Below are 25,000 nucleotides of genomic sequence, written 5' to 3'. Positions count from 1 at the left end.
CAGCCCAGCCCAGCCCAGGCCAGCCCAGTCCAGCTCAGCTCAGTCCAGCTCAGTCCAGCCCAGCCCAGGCCAGCCCACGGGTGTCTCCTACTGTCATCACAGGCCCAGGGAGGAGTCCAGCTAACACCCTGATTTACACACAGGGCCCAAAAATAGCGTGCGGGGTGTCTATTTAGGGCTCATTTCGGCAACACTAGTCGACGCTCTCTTTCCACTTCCTCCGATATGCCTGCTCATGGAACGCAGCGCTGATAGGAAGCCGTGAGTGAGCGAGCGAGCGAGCGAGAGAGGGAGGGAGGGAGTGAGTGAGGTTGCAACTTTCTTCCTCTCAAGGGGCCCCGCCTCCTTCAGAGTCACTTTCTCTCCACTGTTTTCTGCGCTGGTGTGACCTGCAGGGGAAGCACGTGGCGGGTGTGAGTGTGTGTGTGTGTGTGTGTGTGTGTGTGTGTGGGTGTGTGAGTGTGTGTGTGTGAGAGAGAGTGGGTGTGTGAGTGTGTGAGTGACTGACTGACTGAGGGAGTTGGTTGTGTAAATGTGTTTCAGTGAATAAGAGACTATGGTGGTGTTGTTGTTGGTGTGCATGTGTATCCATGTCATGACAGAGAAAACTGCTAATGAAGCTGGTGTGTGTGGGTGTGTGTGTCTGTGTGTCAGAGTGTGCCTGTGACTGTACTGGTATGTGTGTATGTTAGGACAGAGAAAACTGCTTATCTAATGAATCTTTGAAGAGGTATACTACAGTGTGTTACCACAGGGGTGTGTGACAAGTGTATGACCTTGCACTCTATAGGAGAGAGAGAGAGAGAGAGAAGAGAGAGAGAGAGAAAGAAAGAGAGTGAGAGGGAAAGGAGAGAATGACAGAGAGAGAGAAACAGAGAGAGAGATATAGAGAGAGAAACAGAAAGAGAGAGAGAGAGAGAGAGAGAGAGAGAGAGAGAGAGAGAGAGAGAGAGAGAGAGAGAGAGAGAGAAGACCAAAGACCAAGAGAGAAAGAGCACAAAAGTGTCACGGAGGGGGCTTTTCCAATTTCACCGCAGAAACAGAGAGAGAGAAAGAGAGAGCGAGAGAGAGAGCGAGAGAGAGATGGAGATGGAGATAGAGAGTGTGACTCATCACAACATGGCAGAGCATGGGGCCCTCTCTTCCCTGCCCACACAGCGCTGAGCCATCTGCAATATCACTGCACAAGTCAAGAGCTCTGCTTTTGGATCTGACGAGATGTTTAGGAACCAGTGTGCATGAATGCCACAAGCTGGCCATTTGGGGCCCGAATCAACACTCTCCTGTAAGAGTACTCCATACACACTCTGTGTGCCATGAATGACGGAGAATTACTGTCGAGATGGTATACACACCGCGAGCAGATGGATTCTAGAAGCATATTTATTAGTGTTAGTATGGATTTATTTATTTATTATTAGTGTACATATTTATTCTCAGTGAGGGACTTGGGAGTGCACTGGCTGTTTAGCACATGGAAGAAGGCACTATACGATAGCACGCGTCTGCTCAATAAAATGAACGTGTGCAAAAACGTGGCCTATTTCTCCCTTCTTTTAGTCCATTCCCAAGTTTAGTTCAGCCTCTAAGAATCTAGAGAGTGAAATGAACTGGACTGAGTGAAGCCTGACCCATACCCTATCCCTGTGTGTATATAGGCAGTTAACACACACACACACACACACAAGTGTGCAGATACAGAACCAGACAGACAGAAAGAGAGTGTGAAATAATACAACAGAAAATAAGTTACTTTATGAGTATGTCCTTTCAGTGCGCAGGGCACCAATGTACAGTACATCAGTCAGGAAGTATGACTGAAACGGAATGAAATGGTCTGAATGAAAAATGTTGACTGACTCCTGATACAAAAAATAAAATAACATATAATTGACTCATATTGGAATCAAATAAGGTGTATAAAAAGTAAGACTGCGTTTGTGTGTGTGTACATATGTGTAAAAGAGAGATAGAGAGTGTGCGTGTGTGTGTGTGTGTACATACCTGTGTGTGCATTTGTAGGCTATGTGTGTGTACGTGTGTGGGAGTGTGTGTGTGTGTGTGCATGTGTATGAGTTTTGTACGTGTGTGTACGTGTGTATGTGTGTACGTGTCTCTCTCTGTGTGTGTGTGTGTGTGTGTGTGTGTGTGTCTGTCTGACTGGAGGCCTGATTAATGATGGGATCAGTAGGTGGGTGGGCGACTCCAAGCTGGCCATTACTACACTCCACACTGTTGCAAATGGCTTCAATTACTGCGCTGAGGACTCTGCTGAGGCGGCAATATCAGCTGGCAGCCCAGGAGCGCTCCACAGCACCAGGCATACTGTACACCACACACAAGGCCTATTCTACTCTACTCTCTCTCTCTCTCTGTGTGTGTGTGTGTGTGTGTGTGTGTGTGAAGATGGACTTGCACCTCCCTGACCTCTCTAAACAACTACAGTTAGGAACAGAAAGTACCGTTGGGATGTCAGTAGCGCCATCATACACGCGCGGAAACAAGACGAGAGTGGACACTCACTGTGTCCAGATGTCCAGAGGGCCACCTGTTATGATCATTCATAATGACTTTGACTTCATTTATGAAGTGTTTGTGTATTCATTTATTTAACACAAAGGTGTACATTTGATATTCTAGAAAACAAAGGTCTGATCCAAATAGCAATAGCCACTGATTTCACAACAATGTATCTGCATCTGTCTAATTATTTTCTCACGATAAATGTTGAGAGAAATACTGAAATAGTAAATTGCCGTCATTTTACGCAATCCATCCATTACATGTGCGGCATTGGTCATGGATTTTCAGCTCAACTTTGCAAGTGATGATGCATACTACTGCTATCCTTGTACTACTGTATGACTGACACATGGTGCAAAGATATTAGGCAAATTGCTATCTCCAGCCTGTTATCTCCTGCATAAAGACTAACCACAGATTACAAAATGGTGACATTTCCCACAGCCTCAGCACTGAGGAGCTAAAAACAAACCCAAGAGCCTTTCTTTTGTAACCCGCCTCACACTCTCCACCATGGCATTGAGGCTTGGTTGCCACAATGGTAGTCTCACCTCTAGGCTGGCAAAGGGGTGGCCCGTGTCCTTGGCTGTTGGTACACACTGTCCATGCCAACTGGCAGATAAGTGACACTAGCACCCGGCCCCATGTGTGTGTGTGTGTGTTGGTGTGTGTGTGTGAGTGCGCACCCACGCCTTGCCCTCGTCATCGAGGTCTGTGGAACCCCTGGCACGGTCACGAGCATTGACACACTGGGCCCTGTGGGTTGTGCGGAGGGTGTGGGGATTCCCCACCACCGTCGTGGTCACGTCCCTGCTGCCCGCAGGCTGGGTACGCTGCCCTCTGCTCCGCACCCCTCCCTGCCACTTGTGCAACGACCAGCTGGCCCTGTCCATTTGATGACCCACTTTTCATAGCAAACACACACACACACACACACACACACATACGTAAGCATATACACACACACACACACACACACACATACATATGTGCGCACAATACACACGCCCACAGATAAACACACCCACTCATTCATACCCACATGCTCATGAGCATATGCACATACAAACACACAGGTACACATGCACGCATACAAATACAAATATAATATACATATAATAAATGTGTATTAGATTAGATTAGGAAAAAGTTGAATTTAATCAAATCGAATCAAATCTAATACACATTTACACAAATGTATAAAGTACACTGTATACTGTTTAACAAATAAAATATATACTATATACACTCCTTTTACTACACTCTACTACACTATACTCCTTTTTAAAGACACATTGATTTGATCAGACTAGTGCATCCTGTCACACACAGTCACACACACACACACACACACACACACAGAGACACACACCACAACAAGTTGCCACCATAAGGATCACTGCCCCACTCACTCCAGAGCCCCTAACTCCCCCCTCCACCCCCTCCCCCCACCCCCTCCACCCCACATCATCATGTCATTGGTCTGGGCCCCGCGACAGTTGCCACGCCGACATCCGCAGATGAAAGCGAGGGCCAGCGGTGGGATCAGAGCCGGCAAATGGAGTCAGGGCGGCGGGGCGGGTGGAAGTGGGAAATGGCCATTAGGAGCCTCCACACCCACGGGCCCCGGCGCTCCTCGCTGCTCGCCCACCAATCAGCTCAATTAGTGTCAGCCGGCCTGAGGGATGTCCCCTGGTGGCGCGCCACGGCCCGGGGAGGCAGGCGGACGCACGGCCGACGGACGGACGCGATGGACACTAACGATGGAGAGAGAAGGAGGAGCCGGGAGGAGCGTTAAAGGGCCGGCTCCGCGCCGCGTCTGGCCCGCAACCGCCGGCCGCCGCCGCTCCGGCCGGGATCTTGCGGCGAGGCCGGGAACGTCCTCGATGTTGCCTGGACGACAGGGCACACGGGAGGATGAAGATGGGAGTTTCCCTGCTGTCTTTGCGGAGGCAGGTTAAATATAAACTGCTGTAACACACACACACACACACACACACACACACACACACACATATATACACACACATAAACACACACACACACTTATTTTGATAGTCATGAGAGAACAAGTGAAGTGAAAAGCACAGGCCTGCTCAGTCAAGAGCTCGGAGAAATCCTCCGTATTAGGTGGTAATGGAGCCTCACAACTTTAGAAAAGATAAAGATGACTAAGATAAACAACAACCAAAAAAGTTCATACACGTCGCGCTCACAAACCAAAACAAGCGATCCGCCTGCCTCTGGTCACAAATCTTGACCGGTGACAAATCGACTGACACGGCGATCATTGCGCTGGATTATTATAAATTCCTTAATTTCATTTCCTTGGAGGACAGCTCTGAGAGAGAGAGGAAGTAGTTGAACGCGGGTGATGACCAGGCCCCGGGGCATTAGCTCTGGGTGTGTCCAGTCTAATTCTGTGGCAGATGAAGGCTAGACATGGGGAGGGGGGGGGGGGGGGGGGGGCGGGGGACGGGGGGGGGGGGACGACAGGACAGGCCAGGCCAGGCCTGCGTGCATGCAAGTAAGTTAGGGGTTAAGACAGACTCATGGAAGGGATCTCAGTAGTGAATGGCTAAAAAAGAATGATTGAGGCCATTTTCATCTGGAGATTATGAACAGGCAGGAAATGGGCACCACAGCCTATTAATGGACCCACAAATCAACACAATGATGGTCATTTTGTTGCAATAAAGAGAATAAAATTACTGAAAGGGGATGGACGCCAATAGGACAATATCACAGGCTGTAGCATTCACAGAGGTAGCTGAATTTACGTAGCCGTACTTCAGTGGCACAGCTCAAACTTGATATTCATGAGAAAGATCCAATAATAGACCCACATTATACATGGAAATGGGAACACCTTCCAAAACTGTGTCTTCCACAGCTTGACCTGCCAAACTTTAACTGATTTTGACAAGCATTATTCGCAAAGTGTGCCTTGATAAGAAGAAAGATTTTCAACTTGTCCTCCCAGAAAACACCAATAAACCAAATAATCCTCTCAAAAAATCTATCCATTTTGACATTTTTCTCTCCCAGTGTCTTGACATCAAAAAGACTTCAGACTTAATGTGCCGGGATTGTTTGCTGACAAAGCCGTCAAGACTTCAAACGGCCGGGGGGGTAAGACTGGCAGCCGCGTCTCTTCCCCGGCCGCGGCCTTGATGTCGGGCGCGCGGCGCGATCTCCCGGCGAATCAGTCGCGGCGCCGCGAGAGCGGAGCAGACAGACGGCCACGCCTCTCTCCAGGTGCGCCGGAGTACAGTCAGTCAGTCAGTCCGTCCGTCACTCACTCACTCACACACACCAACTTCTTCACTCTCTTTTCCCGGCAGACAAACGCAAAACACACACACAAAAAATAAACGGGGGAAAAAAAAAAAAAGAATAACCTAGGGGTGGTTGCCCAGGCAGAAAGTGAGCTCAGCTGAATGGCAGGGTTAATCTGTCCTGAATACATTCACCGGCGATAATCCTTCAGCAGCTCTTTTCTCCCTCTCCTCCCTAGACTGGTCCATGAGCGAGCCTCTTGGAGACTCCTAGCCGTCCAATCATGGGTATTTTTGGTGCCCTGTCTGCCACAGAGTTGCCACGGTGACTGGAGGCCATGCGTGTGTGTGTGTGTGTGTGTGTGTGTGTTTGTGTGTGTGTGTGTGTGTGTGTGTGTGTGTGTGTGTGTGTGTGTTTCTTCCTTCTGCTGGGGGGATGTCTGCCAAACTAATTGCAGGTGGGCGTGTGGGCCTCCATCATCCTTCTCAGGACCCTGTCAGCAAGCACACAGACACACTCTCCAACACAACGTCCCTCTCTCCCTCTCTCTCTCTCTCTCTCTCCCCCTCTCTCTCTCTCTCTAGCTAACATCATTAGCATTTTCCTTATTAAGTTCAAGCACTTGGAGAAAATAGGCTTCGGAAACCGTCGCGGTCTGCCTTGATCAAGCGGTCCCCATTATTCACGCAGCTCGTTCCCCCGTCAGCGAGGCAGACGAGAGCGCACGCCACGCCAGCAGCAGGATCCCACACACACACACACACACACACACACACACACACACGCCACTAATAGGTAACGCTTCCTGTAAAGGGGCACTCCTTAAGAACTCTTAAGCACAACATTAGCATTAATAAAAGCCATCAGCCCGTCTGTGCATGGGCAACAATTTAATCTCATTTTCGGCTGGGACGTCATGGTCATAATTACTCATTATGTATGGTGACATGCTATTTATGGCTGGACTATAGTCTCCTAGTGGGGTCTCAGAAACAGGGATATCTATTAGTACAGAATCGTTGTCAGGGATATATTTCAGGCTCAGTGGGACGAGAAAAAAAACATTGTGAGAAAAGCTGAACTTGAGGGGAGGGGAATTAGAGCGCAAGCTGACGAAGTTCAACACGTTAGCACTGGGCAGCTAATTACATGTTATTTCACTGCTCAACACAGCAGTGTGGACAATTGGTGCAAGTGGGGCATCGGACATGGCTGTAGAATGACTGAGGGTGTATTTTGTGTGTGAGTGTGAGTGTGTGTGTGTGTGTGTGTGTGTGTGTGTGTGTGTGTGTGTGTGTGTGAGTGAGTGCTTTCTCTTAGAAAAAAGCATGACCATATGTAGGTTTTTGTCGAATTGAAGCAATGAAAATGTGTCTGTACTGTATATGAGAGTGAGTTTGTCACTTGAGTAAGTTTGTGAATACAAACAGTATGTGTGCATGTGTTACAAGTGTGCGTGTGTGTGTGTGTGTGTGTGTGTGTGTGTCTGCGTGTGTGTGCGTGTACCCAGTGAGGCGATCTCCTCCTTGCTGAGCGAGAGCGTCTGATGGTCCGGCTGCCTGAAGAGCATGAGCTGGTAGCGGTGCAGCCCTGAGTGCCGCGGTGGCCTTGGACGCTGGTACTCTGCAGAGAGGGACACACACAAGAGACGGACGCTGGTACTCTGCACAGAGGGACACACACACACACACACACACAGACAGAGGGACACACACAAGAGACGGACGCTGGTACTCTGCACAGAGGGACACACACACACACACACACACAGACAGAGGGACACACACAAGAGACGGACGCTGGTACTCTGCACAGAGGGACACACACACACACACACACACACACACACACAGAGGGACACACACAAGAGACGCACGCTGGTACTCTGCAGAGAGGGACACACACACACACACAGAGGGACACACACAAGAGGAGACGGACGCTGGTACTCTGCAGAGAGGGACACACACACACATACACACACACACACACACACACACACACACACACACACACACACACACACACAGAGGGACACACAAAAGGAGACGGACGCTGGTACTCTGCAGAGAGGGACACACACACACACACACACAGAGGGACACACACAAGAGACGGACGCTGGTACTCTGCAGAGAGGGACACACACACACACACACACACACACACACACACACACACACACACACACACAGAGACACACACACAAAAGGAGACGGACGCTGGTACTCTGCAGAGAGGGACACACAAAAGGAGACGGACGCTGGTACTCTGCAGAGAGGGAGACACACACACACACACAGAGGGACACACACAAGAGGAGACGGACGCTGGTACTCTGCAGAGAGGGACACACACACACACACACACACACACACACACACACACACACACACACACAGAGGGACACACACAAGAGGAGACGGACGCTGGTACTCTGCAGAGAGGGACACACACACACACACACACACACACACACACACACACACAGAGGGACACACACAAAAGGAGACGGACGCTGGTACTCTGCAGAGAGGGACACACAAAAGGAGACGGACGCTGGTACTCTGCAGAGAGGGACACACACACACACACACACAGAGGGACACACACAAGAGACGGACGCTGGTACTCTGCAGAGAGGGACACACACAAAAGAGGAGACGGACGCTGGCTCATCGACGGCTCTCCCGAACCGCGCCTCGCCGCGCCTCTCAAAAACACAGACACGGGCAAGTCCACAACAATTTGCCTAATAGCACTCCACCGTGCCAATGTAAATGTTACGCCTGAATAAATATATAGATGCCAGCTAACATCTCGGCCTTGGCGCGCGCTCCCGTCGGGCACTGGCTTGATTCTAAATAGCACTGGTCATCCTGGTCAGAAGGAGAGGTTTGGCTGGTGTGCTTCTTTTTTTTTTTTTTTTTTTCGTTTTTTTTTTTTTCCCGGAGTTTTTTCGAGGCGGGTTTTTGGAAAGGGGCAGATGCCGGGGAATGGAATGTGAGTGAGGAGCGAGGAGCGAGGAGCGAGGAGTGAGAGGACGGTGCAGCACAATTGGGCTGTTGACGCTGGCTGCGCGGTGCATAATCTGCTGGCAACTCCTCTAATGGATGCACGGCGCTCTCTCATCTACATGATCAGCAGCGCAGTGGCAGCTGTGCCGGGTCACTGGGAGCTCTCGCTGTATGTGAAACACACACACACATGCGCACGCACGCACACACACACACACACACACACACACAGACACACAATCACACGTACACACACGTACAAACTGATGCACATACACACACACACACACACACATGTGCATGAAATAATATGAAAAAATAAAGAGAGAGAGAGAGAGAGAGGATTGAGTGAGAGGGAGAGAAAGAAAGAGAGAGAGAGAGAGAGAGAGAGAGAGAGAGAGAGAGAGAGAGAGAGAGAGAGAGAGAGAGAGAGAGAGCCTGAGGGACCAGCATTGAGAGGAAACGTGGTAGCCGCTTTCTCTTGTAACCCCTGACCATGACAGGACGAGAGTGAGAGAGATGGGAAGAGAGGGGGAGAGAGAGAGAGAAAGAAAGACAATGAGAGAGAGAGAGAGAGTGTGTGTGTGTGTGTGTGTGTGTGAGTGAGAGAGAGAGACTGAGGCTGTGCACTGAGGTTAGCCCACTCTCCTCAGGCGCGCAGCACATTCACACATGCTGTGGACACTGGCGCTCAGACGGCAGACAAACATGTGCTCCTGTCGGCCAGATCCACACAACCCCCCCTCACAACCCCCCCTCACACGGCCAGATCCACACAACCCCCCCTCACAACCCCCCCTCACACGGCCAGATCCACACAACCCCCCCTCACACGGCCAGATCCACACAACCCCCCCTCACAACCCCCCCTCACACGGCCAGATCCACACCCCCCCCCCCCACACGGCCGCTCTGCTGGTGCACCTCACAGACATATACAGGGCGCGCAGTGCTTCTCCTGGGGGCCTGAGCGAGCCCTGAGCTTACTCCAGCGTGGGGGGTTGCGTTGGGGGATGGGAGTGGGGGGGGGGGGTTTTGGGGTTGGAGGGGTTGGGGTGGGGGTGGGGGGTGTCACAGTGGCGGGGATGATGTTCGGCCATGAGCAGCTCCCCAGGCCTTCTGCTCCAGCCGCCTCACGCCATTAAGAAGGAGCCATCACCACTCCGAGTGAGATGCAGACATGGAGAGCGTGAGTGTGTGTGTGTGTGTGTGTGTGTGTCTGTGTGTGTGTGTGTGAGAGTCTATGTATGTGTGTGTGAGTGTGTGTGTGTGTGTGTGTGAGTATGAGTGTGTGTGAGTCTATGTATGTGTGTGTGTGTGTGTGTGTGTGTGTGTGTGAGTCTATGTATGTGTGTGTGTGAGTCTATGTATGCATTATGTGTGTGTGTGTGTGTGTATGTGTGTGTGTGAGTATGAGTGTGTGTGAGTCTATGTATGTGTGTGTGTGTGTGTGTGTGTGTGTGTGTGAGTCTATGTATGTGTGTGTGTGAGTCTATGTATGCATTATGTGTGTGTGTGTGTGTGTATGTGTGTGTGTGAGTATGAGTGTGAGTATGAGTGTGTGTGTGTGTGTGTGTGTGCGAGAGAGAGAGAGAGATTGAAAGTGTGTGCATCTATGTATGTGAGTGTAGTGGGGGGGGGGGGGGGCAGTAAAATGCTGCAGGAGCAGAGTCTGGAGCTGACCCTTGTCCACCCCCCTCCCCTTCCACCCCCCCCCTGGCTCCTGGCGCAGGCAGCTATGGAGCGCACATTAAGCCAAAGGGTCAAGCTGGCGGAGCATCTCCAACGTATACATACATACAAACACATCATCGAAATTTGCTTCATGCAACGTTTACATGCCCAAAGAGCAGCACACAGATCAGCAGGCAAGAACACAGGGGCGAGGACAGAAACACAAGCACGATATATAGTGTATCTGGAAAGTCATGCGGTACACAATACTGTGAATAATAAATCAGCAAGCGGCATATGGCACGTATGGAACAGGCCGGCCCAGAGGTATAGGATTCTGAATGTATTAAAGTGTAGAACACTACGTACCTGAGAGCACAGAGCCTGAGATGGTCCCAGTCCTCAGCACACTGCCCTGTGGAGGTCAGAGGTCAGACACGGTAAACAAGTAAACAAGTGGTCAGATAGCAGTAGAGGTCCAGCAACAATCACCAGAGGAATTTACGAAGAGCATTAAAAGCGCACAAGTCAAGTGCTGCTCAGGCTCCCAGCTCTGCGCTGCTGTATTAGTGTGATGGGGGACAGGGGAGCCATTTTGAGACGCACATCATCCGTCACTGGGGGTTTGAGAGCCAGGGGGCTTAATGGGAGTTGAGCTCCAGGCTCTCCTCGGCGCAGGTGCCTGGCCTTGGTGGGGGGTTTTTGGGCTTAGATATGTCGATGTGCCCCCCGTTTGGGATCCGGCAATATTTAATATCTTGAGACAAAGACAATTCCCAGGCAAATTAAGTCTGTGATTGGATTCAAGAATGACAAGTTCCCATATTATTAATTGTACATTAACTTCCAGTTGCCTAGGAACGGTGTTCGCATAGAGCACAAATGAATAGTGTGCTTTTTTTTTTTTTTTTTTTTTATATGAAAGGGCATACCTACATTTGTCATATTTAAACCCTTATTCTTAAAGGTGCTTGTGGTCAAATACAGACTGTGAAAAAAAAAACAACAGTGACGACTATTTGCCTAATATATTTCATCCTTTACTGCTATAAGGCTGTGTGGTTATGTGGGTGGACAACATGGGGCCTACTTATTTGAAGTAACCATTCATTAGACCTAAAACTCTCCCATAATATCAGTCGAAACCCCAAAGACCAACTTAATATCACTTTCCATTTGAATTCCAAAGATTATGACACATGTAAGTCATTCAGGCAGGCAGCACACAGAACAATGCACTCAGTGAAACACTGTTTCCTCTCATTGTTCACTCCCCCTGATCGCCCCCTACAGGCTGTGGATGGAACACCTCACAAACGTATCCCCTGTGGTCATTGGGGAATGTACATAGAGAGCAGGCTAATGATGAAGCCATTCACACAGCTTCTCAGTTTTATACCGAAATTGAACTTTTTAAAAATGTAACTTTATTATCTCAGATGTCCACTTTGGTGGGGAGAGCTCTACAGTGTGCTCTGATCTGAAATATGTTCTGGAGGAGGGAGCTTTAGCTGAGTGCTCAACATGACTAGAAATGATCATTCGCAAAAAAATCATAAGATCAGACTTTGGCACATATCCTGTCAAGGTCTTTGTCCATTACAGAGAAAAGGAATGTGTGGACACCTATTCACCCAATAGATGCTCACATGATATGACTGTGTGAACAACACAAACCTGTTCGCTAGCATAACACATATATAATCAAGCCATCATGTCTGCAGCCATGCTCGGGATCAGCATACAACATGTATTGCATTTAGTCAATAAAGTAGTTAGTCGATGTCTAATCTTCAGAAAACATTTATGTGATAATAACATGATGATGCATGGTCTAATGATACCAAAAAGATTTTTGGAGCAGAACAAATGTTGATGTCTGAGTTTTAAATGTTGGAGCATGACAACAGTTCACAGTATCCCCAAACAGAAGTAAAACAACACAAACCAAATCACTTGCACTTGCACACTTGCTCTTGCATTGGCATTCATCTTTCCCTCAGTCATGCACTCGAATGTTCAAATGAAGTTGCATAAGTCGCTGAGTGACTACTGAATAAGGTAATATTATATTGCCATTGCATTTAAGAATATTGCAACCTGATAGATCTGTGTGCATACCATGACAACTGACTGACATCAGTCAGTAGTGATGCAATTCATCCAACAAAATGAGATGAATCACATTATATGTGCTAATGCATTTTACATTACATTAGCATTTACTTGTTAGAGGGCGATAGTGGTAAATATTGGAAATACCCTTTCTCTCAGAGAATATACAGCTCTAAATATATCTTAAGTGTTGGCATTTCATTTAATGTCTGTAAACATAAATATGCATCGAGAGCAATCTCTGTTCTTGCATACATTGCTTTCAGAGAGCAGCCCTCTTCTGTGGAAATCACGAAGGACCTGCCAACGCAGCCTAGAGCACAAAGACACTGCACACTGCCTCTGTCAAAGCACATGAGTTAAAACTTCAGGACATAATGATCGACAGAGAGAGAGAGAGAGGAGTGCAAAAAAGAAAGAGAAAAAAACAGAAAAACAGACAGAAAGAAAGAAAGAAAGACAGAAAAAACAAACACCCGCTTTATTTAGAATAACCCAAGAGTTGCACAGCCTGCGGAATCCGAGCCTGTCGCCATGGCAACACGTAGTCAACAGTGCTCAGGGAGCAAAAGGCACATGGTTTCCCACTTGGTCTGTGAGGCAGCATCTCTCCCTCACCCCGCGCACAGAGCCCGGCTGCCCTCTCACTCCCGGGTATTGGAAAGGAGAATGTTATCCGCATGTTTTAAAATGGCAAAAAAAAAAAACTGCAAATGTGTGTGAACAACGCAAGCACAGAAGGAAGAAAAAATTCACACATGTAGCCGTGTTTAACAGTTTGATAAAAATGTCTTTTGTTCTTGTCTTGGACGCAGTGCTAGGCTACGTAGTAGGAGGTAGCTTGGTTGGATTTTTTTCTCCCCTAGACCTTTTAGCGATCTCATCAAGAAATTGCTCAACTAATGATGCAGTCATTCATCCAAATCAACGTCAACTTCAGTCAACAAACTAATCACCGACACGCTCAACGTAGTCATTACCAGTTAAATTTGCTTCCAGCATTCGGAAGCCCCGTGACCTGATGTTTCTAGAAACCAGAGAGCTTCAGAGGGCAAAAAAAATCTGCTCAACCGCGGATCCCAACCAGTGACCGGCCCGTCCAGCCCTGGAGATGAGGAGAGACGAGAGGCCCTTGGGGTTTGGAAGGAGAGGGACGGGACGTGTGGTTGTCTGTCGCGGCGGGAGCTCTGGCTCGCAGAGACGGCGGCTGCGGAGAGTCGCTCTTCTCCCGTGACATGAGCGCCGACCCCTGTGGAGACCACACACGGGGGCGGCCCGGGCAGGAGCAGCGTTAGGGACAGGACAGGCCAGGCCAGCACACCCTCGCACTCCCACAGACACCTCTACACAGGCTTCAGATGAGCCGCTTTCCAATTAAGCACATACAGTATCATGCCTATACATGAGCTATACAAAAGCCCTTTCCAATTTCATTCTCACTTCAAGTAAACATTTTTGACAGTTTGTTTTTTAAAAAAACAAAACAAAACAAAACAAAACAAAACATGTACATAGCAATGGATTTTTTTGTGTGTATAGCTTATCATCTGTCCTTTGTTTTTGGAGGATGCCATAATGAACAAGAGGAAAGCAGATGGATCGCATGTGCATCTGAAAAGGAGCGAGTTTATCATCGCACTCGCCGCTTTTTTGATACCGGCTTTACATTCCATCGAAGCCCACTGGCGCTCCTTCCTCTCGTGGGTCGTGCTGCATCCACATAGCGCGGGCCCACATAGCGCATTTTCATCTGACTAAAAGGACCCGAGCTCCCGAAAACGGGCCCGAGTCTGATCCGCGCCGCATGCAAAGCCCTTTAACGCCCTCCCTCAGACACCCTCGGATGGCTTGCATAAGAGGCGTTCTTCGTCTCCGCGCTGCCGCGCGCACAACGGGCGAACGAGCGAGCGAACGAGCGAGGGAGCGGGCGAAAGCACAGGGCCCTTCCATTGAGCCGGAGCGCGGGCGCGGGATCCTCCAGCAGGCAGGCAGGACTCACCTGGTGGGAGGGCAGGTGGGTGGAGGAGAGAGAGAGAGAGAGAGAGAGAGAGAGAGAGAGGGAGAGAGAGAGAGAGAGAGAGGGAGAGAGAAAGGGAGGAGGGAGGGCCGGTTATCAGGGATGCCCGCTTTTGCCCACCCACCCCTGTCCTCGTGTGTGTGTGGGTGAGATCTTCCCTTTGTCAGCATGGCTTACTCATGCGCTGCCCAGGCAGCTACACTCTGCAAACACACACTCACACACACACACACACAAACCACCCTCACACACACACACACACACACACACACACACACACCTCCTCCTCCTCCTCCTCAATCATCTCATTTTCTCTCTCTCATTCTCTCTCTCTCTTTCTCTGCATCCACTCACTTTCCCAGAATGCCATCTCTCTCTCTCTCTCTCTCTCTCTCTCTCTCTCTCTCTCTCTCTTTCTGTTCCTACGCCCCCTCCAAACCCACACCTACAACAGCGAGTGGCACCCACACTGCCATCCCCCACCCCCTTAACCTCCCCACCCCTCCCCACCCCACCCCTCCTCCCTTCAGTGCTCAGCGACGCCAAGGCCGGGGCCGCGTGGCAGAGTGGCGCAGAGAGGAGAGGAGCGGAGAGGAGAGGAGAGGAGAGGAGCGGAGCGGAGAGGAGAGGAGAGGAGAGGAGAGGAGAGGAGAGGAGCGGAGCGGAGAGGAGAGGAGAGGAGTGGAGCGGAGAGGAGAGGAGAGGAGTGGAGCGGAGAGGAGAGGAGAGGAGAGGAGAGGAGCGGAGAGGAGCGTAGAGGAGAGGAGAGGAGGAGAGGAGTAGAGGAGAGGAGCGGAGAGGAGTTGCGCTGCGCTGTGCCTCAGTCGGGGCTAAACAGACGGGGGAGAGCAGAGCGAGAGTGGGACAGATGGCGTTCACAGCTCTATTTCTGAGGCTGGACTTCCACCATATCCATCCCCTGCCTCTAGCTCTCCTTCCCTCCATCCCTCTCTCTATCCCTCCCTCACCTTCCTCCTCCTTCTCCTCCTCCTCCTCCTCCACCACTCAACCCAAACTCTCTGTGTAGCCTCCTCAACGCTGCGGCTGCCTTCCTCACCCCTCAATCTCCTTCGCGGTTGGCGGCAGGGGCTGTGAATTCGCAAGACGACAGACACGCTTTGCTTGGAGAACAGACATTTTGAGGCTCGGCTCTCATGAAAAGCAGTGTTTCAAAACTAGCCATTTGGTTCCTTTCACACATGAAAAATTGAGTTACATAATCAACACGTATATTAATAGCTCCGCTTCCATTCTGTTTTGCGATCCACAAACAATCAATCTGGGGGGCAAAATGAAATGACTAAGACTACTACAACTGACTTCAGATCATTTGACTCCATTATGAATTAGTAAACAATGAAAATTCAGAAGTACAATTTACATTTGTGTGTTGAACGCACTGACTGTACTGTATAAGAAAAGTTCCCACACCATCTTTAGCATCTTTATCTCTTCATCTGTACATTGAGAATTCACACTACCACAGACATGACTACATTGACTACAAACACAAATCATAATTCATTACTATTAAATGCAACATTGGGAGTCCTAGTTAGTGTGTTTACAACCGCCACATACTGTATGCTTTAAGTACTTTAAGTTAATACAATAGCCTACACACTAAAACCCATTCTAATGGCAAATGCACTCATGTAGGAGAAACACTATGATAGGTCTGACCTATTGGGAGCTGCATAGAACTCAAACAAAAGAATGGGCTTTATGGGGGCAGGGCAGCAGTGGAGTGATGCAAGCTAAAGCAGACCTTAATACACAGCTGAGCTGTGGTGATGATGAGGAAGATGATGGCGGTGGTGATGATGATGATGGTGGTAATGGCCCTGCCTGGACCTTGAGTGGCCATCAGAGTGGGGGAGTTGCTACGCGCTCCGCTTCACTGCCCACCGCTGGTTCCTACAAATTAACTCGCCTAACGAGTCCTCTGCCGCTCTAGCAGCTCGAACGGAGCGAGCCCATTTACCACTTAGTAATGAACACAGTTCAGCTCTACGCAAACAGTCCAGTTAATAGAGTGGACTCTTCTCACCGGCGCCGGTGTCGCTAGCCGGCACGTCACCCCCCCCACGGGCAAACACACACACACACACACACACACACACACACATAGGCAGTGTGAGACAGGAAGCGAAAACGATGTGACACTGGTGATTCTCATTAAGGCGGATACTTTATTACTCACACCACTGGTTTAAGAAATTACCACCCAAAGCCCATTAGTAGAGTTTTTAACATTCAATCTAAATGGTAGAGAATTAACCAAGTAAATGGGGAGTTTGACCACTGATTGCGCTGAGGCCTTCTTGGCCTCCACAGTCCCAACCTGCTGTACTAGAGTGCATAGCCCCCCAGATCAGGGCCCTTGGGAGGCTGACTTGTGTGCTCACTCGATAATGCTAATTACTGTAGCTCGTCCAAACCACTGTGGCTCGTTGGTCACTTAATTATTATGTTCTTTCTGGCAAAAGCTCGGAGCAAAGCAAAGAGAGAGAGAGAGAGAGAGAGAGAGAGAGAGAGAGAGAGAGAGCGAGCGGGCGAAACTTTGTTCCGCCGTGTTCAGCCGCGGCGCTGACAAGGGAAGCCCCCGGACCGAGTTCCCAAGGTAACAAACAGCGTGAGTCGGCAGGCGGGAGATGGGGGCTGGCGGACTGGCTGACTCATTCGGAGGGAATCCTGGAACGCAACAGCTGCCCACTCACCCTCACCCCCGACAGTATCGGCACCAGCTAGCAAACAAAGTGGTGCCAGGTCACCCCTACACACACACACACACACACACAAACACACACACGCAGAGTCATGTACTGTAAATAACACCGCACAGTCACGTACACAGAAGAGACTCTCTTCTCTCTTAGATTCGCTCACACAGAGAGAGGCATCAGGTAACGTGCGAGTGTGTAGCCTACATGTATTGGCTAATCATCATCTCCTGGACTGGAGCAGAGAAGAACTCCTCATCCTGGGCCTTGTGGCGCGTAAGGAAATCTCAAAGCTCTCAAAAGTTTCCCCAACGCAGAACTGACTAGAACAACGAGGAGAAGGCAAACAGAGCTGGCTACGCACGCACACTGCTGTTGTGCAGCAGATAATGAATCTGGTAATTAGGCAGTGCCAGTAACATCCTGTACAATGTTCCTGTATTTGAACCGGGTGAGCCAACCGGAGGCATGCAAATATGGGCAGCCAATTGAGTCAGATATTCAGACTGAAGTGATGCAATTCGGTGCACTTCACACCAGATTACTATCAGCTTCCAAAAAATCCAACGTTGGCTGCAAAATTTCCTTTTGTGCGACCTGTTGGACTTAAGTGAGGGGGTGGCGGTCGAGGAGGAGGAAGTTCATTTTGGGGGCGGAGACCCTCCAATTAAAGGAGTGTCAATTAAAAGGGCCATTATTGGGGTGGTGGGTGGTGGTAGGGGGGTTGGATTAGGAGGGGGGGGGGGGGGGGGGGGGGGCTCAACAGGCGTGTAATTAAAAACTCCTAATCAGTTCAAGGTCAAGTGATTCCTGTCGGAGTCGATGGCATGGGCGTGGGGGCGTGAGCGGGATCGTGGGGACAGGGAAATGAGGGGGCACAGTGCAGGACACCCCGCGTGACAGGACCGCTGACAGGCCTGCCCACTCGCTCGCCACCGCACACGGCATGGGCTGGCACGGCACGGGAGCCGCGCTGGCAGATATGCCAAACCTCAGCCAACGGGGGGAGAACGAAGGAGAAGGGTAAAAAAAAGACAATCGGTGATGGCTAAAACAGGCTTCGGTAACAAGCCAAACAGCGGAAAAAAAATACATACCCGCTATACGTCATTATGCAAGCTTCTGTAAAATGTGGCGAACACAAATATGCACAGTAGGCTACTGGACCGGCAAAGTAAAAGTTGCTTATTTGGGAATACATCCTTTTAAGATCACAAGATATGTACTGTACAGTGCCATACAGGCAAAGTGAAACTCAGTTATCTGGGGAGGAGAAAATACTCTGCTCAGAACACAGGTAAGAAGGTAAAAATATGGGTCGGTGTGTGTGAGGTGAAATTTATCCGGCAGAATCCCTTAAGAACAGCCTGCTGCCGGAAGGCTGGCTTCACCAAGGCACAGCTACTGCACCAGCAGACTGTGTTGAGCGGCCAAAGCCTTTGTTCCATTGTTATTTTGCAATGTAGGAATGCGCTGAAGCAACAGTGCACAATCACAGACACCGACTGCAACAACAATAATACACGTCGTCTGTCTTTCATACATAAATTAGCACGTGTTCAATCAACCGACTTTGCAGTGATTAGACAGGTAGAAGATCAGGAGAGGACGGCGAGTGTGCTTTTGAGCCTCTCTTTCTCACTCTCTCTGTTTCTCTCTCTCTCTCTCTCTTTCTCTTTCGCTCTCTATCACTCACTCTCTCTTTCACTCTATCTCTCTCTGTCTATCTCCATCTCTCTCTCTCTCTCTCTCTGTGCGTCTACTGATGAGAGCGCACACAAAGGGACTGAAGAGTCGTCAGCGTGCAGCACTGTTTTTGAATCGCTGCTGCTGTCAATGTTTAATTCTTTTATTATAATTGAGATGGAGATGGCGCCAAGGTTACGGTTACCGCTGGAAACCAGTCCCACTTCACATGCAGGTTAATGAACCACAGGTCCTGTGGGAGATGGAGTATGCTGTTAATTTGACAAACGTGGGAAATAAATGCTTTTATGCTTTTATTGATGGTGACCAAAAAACGGCCTTTGGTGGAATGAAAGGTTTTAGTCTTATGGGTGCTTCGCAGGCCGCTACCGTCACTGCGGAAAAACAATGATGCCGAATGCATTTGTTGGAAGAAAACTAAGTACATAATTGTTTGAATGGTAATTACGAGGGCAAAATGCTTCTTTGTTAATTCCATTTTTTTTCACCTGTGGAAATCATACTATGAAAACACACAATGTAATTGCTATACTCATACACATTTGAATTTTTTTTCTCCCGAGAAAATGAGACATTACAAAAAAAAAAGGAAAAAAAGAAAATCGAAATTTAAATAGCTCTGCTGAATAAAAAATGGAGGCTAGGCTACAGTGGGAATTCTGCGATGCATGAGAAACAAACAGACGAGTGCACACTGGTCTTTCGCCAGAGGGAAGAGGAAGTGATCCTCGTTCCTCTCCCCGCCCCTCACCTCCGAAAGCGGCACTCTCAACGCCGCGCATCAGTGCTCCACTCAATCCACATCTCGACGCCTGGCTGTGCTCTGCGTAGTCGAGGCCGGCTCCAAAACACTGCGAGACAATAACCTTGCACTTGCGTTTGTTTAACGCACTAAGAGGCCTCCCTCTCTCTCTCTCTCTCTTCCCCCCTAATGCCGCACACACTGCCCTCTGACACATGGCCTTCCCTGCGTTGAGTATACCGCTGCTGTTGCTGTGAACCATGGCTATGCATGAAAACTTATCGCCCCTGACGGCGGTAGGTCCTTAAGCGGTGTGTTTTTGTTTTAGCGAGTTCAGCGCGGCCCCTTCTGGATGGGATGCGGGGCCTGTGAACCGCAGCCCTCTTAACCTTTGACCCCGTTGCTCATTCCTACCTGTGAGCGTAGCTGCGCTAGCGAGCGGCGGCGCGGAGACACGGCCTTGCCACTCAGCCCTGTGAGCTGTTTCTGCTCCAGTACAGTGAGGGAGGCAGAGAAAAGGGGGTGGGGGAGCAAAAGCAGGGAGGAGTTGGGAGAGAGAGAGGGGAGGGCGGGGGGGGCAGAAAGAGAGAACTATTTAATCCCCCCCAAAGGAACTCCCCTCTCAACCCCGTATCGTGAACTCGCAGGCAAAGCGCGTCGCTGCAGGCTACACCACACACAATGTGCTGTCTTTTTAATTTCATCAGCACTGAGAAATCTATACACAGCTTTGGAGTTTCACCAGAGAAGCAGCAGCAGCAGCAGCAGCAGCAGCAGCAGCGGCGGCAGAGAGCAAGAGAGACACAGAGAGAAAGCTGGAGAGAGAGAGAGAGAGGGAGGGAGGGAGGGATGGAGAGAAGGAGAGAGGGAGAAGGAGAGAAAGAGAAAGAGAGAGACAGAAAAAAGTCAGAACCAGAACCAGAAATAGAACTGCCTGCTGCCTGACTAATTGTTGTTGAAGAAGTCCGCACAGCAATGGAAGATTTTACCCCCCCCCCCCCCCCTCCCTGATGCGGTAATGGTCGATAGAACAGATCAGAGGTCTCACTGAATATTTTAGGACTCCTCGGTGTGATGTTACACAACGAGGAGATGCATCCAACAGGACGAAGCAGCATCTTCTGCAGGGAAAGAATGCACCATGATGCCAACAGAGGACATTATGTTTAAGTTTACAAGCGCTCAGTTCAACTCACTTGAAAACAGATCACGCACCAGAGGCACTGCCAGTGTTAAAGGCTGAATGTTTTTCTGGCTGTGAGGTCAGCTAAGGCAATGAAAAAATAAACTGAGAAATGGACATCAGGACCTGAAGGATTGTTTAGCACATCGATTTCTTGTTAACAAAATATGGCAAGACTTTTCTGAATGCCTACGGTGAGGATACATTAATTAAGCTCATACGTTGATCATCATTAACTATCACAGGGATAGAGATGCATGATGAAGCTATGCAGAGGCACCTAGAGTGGAGTGGGGTTTCCTATACTGAACACTGTGTGCTAATACTTCTTGGACTAAGTGAGGTTAAACATTAATGACAACGTTCCTCTTTTGTACAGCGTTACACATCACCTATTTATACAGCGCTTTATAGAGAAATGATTAACCTCATTTGTCAATGTTAACCAGATCACCATGTTTAAACACAGCAGCGCACATCTCAAACAGCCTTTTCTGCATTAAGCATAAAAGACAGAAAGAGAGAGAGAAAGAAAGAGAGAGAGAGAGAGAGAGAGAGAGAGAGAGAGAGAGAGAGAGAGAGAGAGAGAGAGAGAGAGCAAAATATGGCACCTCAAGAGTTCATCCATTTCCATAAAGTCTGAAGATGTTTACTGAGAGGTACTTTACTGGGAAGTGCTTAAATATTTTGGCCTTGATGAACGCGCCATGGCTTCCCCCTCCCCCGTTTAGTTTTTTTAAGTGTGTTGTTAAAATGTACTCTGAAGTCTTTAAGCGTGTTATCGTTGGTGTCTTTTTTTTTCTTCTACTGAGCTTTTCAGTTGGTGCTCTGCATCTTTCTTCCTGGCACGGCATAATTGATGCTCATTTTTTTTTTTTTCGGCGCTGTGGGCATGAATTTGAAGCGCTGGCTATTTTGGGCGAGCTAAATTGTGGGTGAGGTGTTCGTATCAGTGTGCCGTTCCTCCTCCTCCTCCTCCTCTCCTCTCCTCTCCTCCTCCTCCTCACCTCATCCGAGAGGGGAGCGCGCTCACAATGCTCCCCCTCAGCGGAGGGGCTTTCCTCGACGGCCTTGGCCTCGCCTCCCTGTCTCCACCCCTCCCCCGGCTCCCTCGTCTTCATCTCTCTCTTTTTTTTTTTCCTGGTGGCGTGTCCAGCTCTGCCAGGATTTGCTGGCTTATGCAAGACCAGGTAGGCAGCCATCACCAGCCCCCACCTGTCTCCTGCCGAGCCCTCCCCACCCTCCATCCCTCCCTCATCCCTCCCTCCATTCTCTACCCTCTTTCTCCCTCTCGCTCGCTTTCTTTCTCGTTGGCCAGAGCGGTGCCAGAGATCCTGCTTTAAAGAGAAAGGTAACAGAGAGGGAGAGAAAGAAAGAGAAAGAGTGGAGAACAGAGAGAGAGAAGAGTGGAGAACAGAGAGAGAGAGAGAGAGAGAGAGAGAGAGAGAGAGAGGGAGACCAGCTTGTGTGGGGGAACATTGTCTGTAGCAGCGTCTACGAAATCTTCTCATGGAGGAAGCGGCATTTGCTTCACAATGCTCGTGGGTGTGGAGGAGAGGAGAGGAGAGGAGAGGAGAGGAGAGGAGAGGAGAGGAGAGGGGGCACAGTTAAAGGAAGCGCCTTTATTGTGAGCGGCTCTAGGCTTGGCTGTGGACGGGATCCAAGTGTGATTTCTCCTCTTTACCCCTTGCTGTCTGTAGCATGGTAGACTGGATTATGGAGGGCTTTTGAGGGCCTGGGGACTTTTCTTGGAGAGGTGATATATCTAGGATAATGTACTGCATTATAGAATGAGACTCAATGCTGGGATGAGAGAGGGGATGAGAGTCATAGGAAGCGGTATTTAAGGAGAATCATCTCAGAATTTACCTAATATATTATCGTCGAAATCCCAGGAACATGACCTGGAAAAACCTTAAGCGCTCTCTCCAAAAGCCCTCCAGAGAAAAGGTGCGAGCATATCTTGTTCTGACAGTCTCTCTGTGTGTCTTGCAGGGACTGTCCACAGAAAAAAAAAAGGAATCATTCACTGCTGCAGTGTTAAAGCACAACCATCACAAGCTTGTCAAGCCCATCAAAAGAGGGGGACTTATCAAAGCCTGGGCAGATGTGCGCTGCGAGCGAGCCAACTCCCTGGGAGAGGGAAGAAGAGAGAGAGGCACTCCAAAGCGCCGAGCCCCCTCGACTCGACTCGGCTCGACTTTGACGCGCCGCGAACCGCGTCGGCCTCGCCGCCACCGGGTCCCACGCTCGCGGGGCTCGCGCGCTGGTGCAGCCTCCGCACCCACCGTTAGCGGCCCAGGCGCGCCCGCCAGCATTTGGCCAACCACCTCCGTCACCTCCACCCTGGCAACCGCATTCCCCGGCACCGTCTGCAGCATCAGCAGCAGCAGCAGCAGCAGCATTCGGGAAGGGAAGGGAAGGGAAGGGAAGGGAAGGGAGGGCAAGTGGTTGTGGCGATGGTGAGAGGATGCGGGAGAACGCAGCAGCATCAGCGGCATGGTTCAGAGCAGCAGCGTGAGAGTGGCGCGCGTGGACGGGCATGGCGCCGAGCGGAGGTTTCTTACGTAAGTTGTTCTTTTCGCGGGAGGAAGAGGAGGAGGAAGAGGAGGAGGAGGAGGAGGAGGAGGGGGAGGGAGAGGCACGATGGCCCACGTGGCTGCGCTGCGTATCGGGCCCGCGAGAGCTCTAATGGGGAGAGGTGAGGCCCTTGCTGGAGAGGAGAGGAGGATCATGGGAGGAGAGGAGGATGATGGTGCAGACTCACAACATGGACTAGACATGCATAGCCAACACACACACACACACACACACACACACACACTCATGAAAATACACATGCATGTACAGTATGCCCATGTGCAGGCACACACACATTCCATGTTGTACACATGCACAGGCATACACATACAGTATGCACAGTTGCAAGGCCATGCACACTAAGGCACATTAACATACACAAACACAACAGACAGAGACATTCACTCTGGTTGAAACCAGTTTGTTTTCTCAGTACAAAGACAGTAAAAGAACTTCTGTCCATCTGAAAGAATAAATCCATTCATATTTTTTAAAAAAGAGAGCACACACACACACACACACACTTAAAACCTCACCTGCATTGTGTTTAAGAAAACGACTGCCAAAATGCGGTGTGTGTGTGTGTGTGTGTGTGTGTGTGTGCAGGCTGAGCGGGCGAGTGGGAGTGTGAACGTGGGACAGGAGGGAGTGTCTGGGTCAACGACCGCCAGTGGCTCTCACCCCTGGCGTCAGGCCTCCTCGAGTCTGCAGCTGAATGAAGCCGTCCTCCTTCTAGACCTCCCTCAGCTGCACGGCCGAGTTAGAGCGCTATTGTTCCGTATTGAGACCGGGCAGACACAAGGGGGGGGGGGGGGGTGTCTCTCAATGAAGACGTGAGCGCCTAATGTGATAAAAAAAAATAAAACAAAAAAACGCTCGGGTTTTGAACTCGTTGCGGAAACAAAAAGGCTCGTCTTCCTGAGCAGACGAGGTGCTGGTGATTGGGCTTCACCTGTGAGGATCATAAAACAAACTTGCTGACACTTCACTGGGAGATTGAGTTCACAGCGTTGGGGAGGGAATCGAGCTGGGCCTGAGGATGCACACTGACAGCATGAGCAAACAAGCTTTGGCCTGACAATAGCCAAGGACATCATACTGGCAATGAGCGCTCAGGAATTGCCACCACATAATCATAAAGATTATATATACAGTATATATATATATATAGAGAGAGAGAGAGAGAGACACCGAGAGAAAGAGAGAAATATATAGTATAGAGAGACAAAAGAAAAAAAAACATATTTCCTTGTTTTCTTTTCTTTTTTCTATATGAATATGATTTACTTAAGCCACTGGTAAATGCAATGAACTTAACTCCTCAGTGTCAGCATAATACACACACAGCATTCAAGAGAGAACAGAACACAGAAAACAGAGATAATAATATAAAAATGCAAAGGACAAAAAAAAAAAAAAAAGAAAACAGATGACAGGTTT

The 25,000-nt window shown here is 49.6% G+C and overlaps 1 protein-coding gene across 3 annotated transcripts in view; it reads right to left on the bottom strand.

Moving 5' to 3' along the window:
• Positions 1–25,000, bottom strand: part of LOC134089512 (phosphatidylethanolamine-binding protein 4) — a 77,938-nt gene that overhangs the window by 5,420 nt on the left and 47,518 nt on the right. For all 3 annotated transcript variants that reach the window (XM_062543956.1, XM_062543957.1, XM_062543955.1), the window contains 2 exons: positions 10,863–10,908; positions 7,309–7,425 (listed from right to left, as the gene is read on the bottom strand). In XM_062543956.1, coding sequence (XP_062399940.1) covers positions 7,309–7,425; positions 10,863–10,908 — 163 coding nt within the window. The remainder of the gene's footprint in view (positions 1–7,308; positions 7,426–10,862; positions 10,909–25,000) is intronic.

The sequence above is a fragment of the Sardina pilchardus genome, chromosome 8 (genome assembly GCF_963854185.1).
Source record: "Sardina pilchardus chromosome 8, fSarPil1.1, whole genome shotgun sequence".
NCBI lineage: Eukaryota > Metazoa > Chordata > Actinopteri > Clupeiformes > Clupeidae > Sardina > Sardina pilchardus.
Note: the sequence above shows the minus strand (reverse complement) of the source record. Positions and strands in the feature narration are given on the sequence as shown.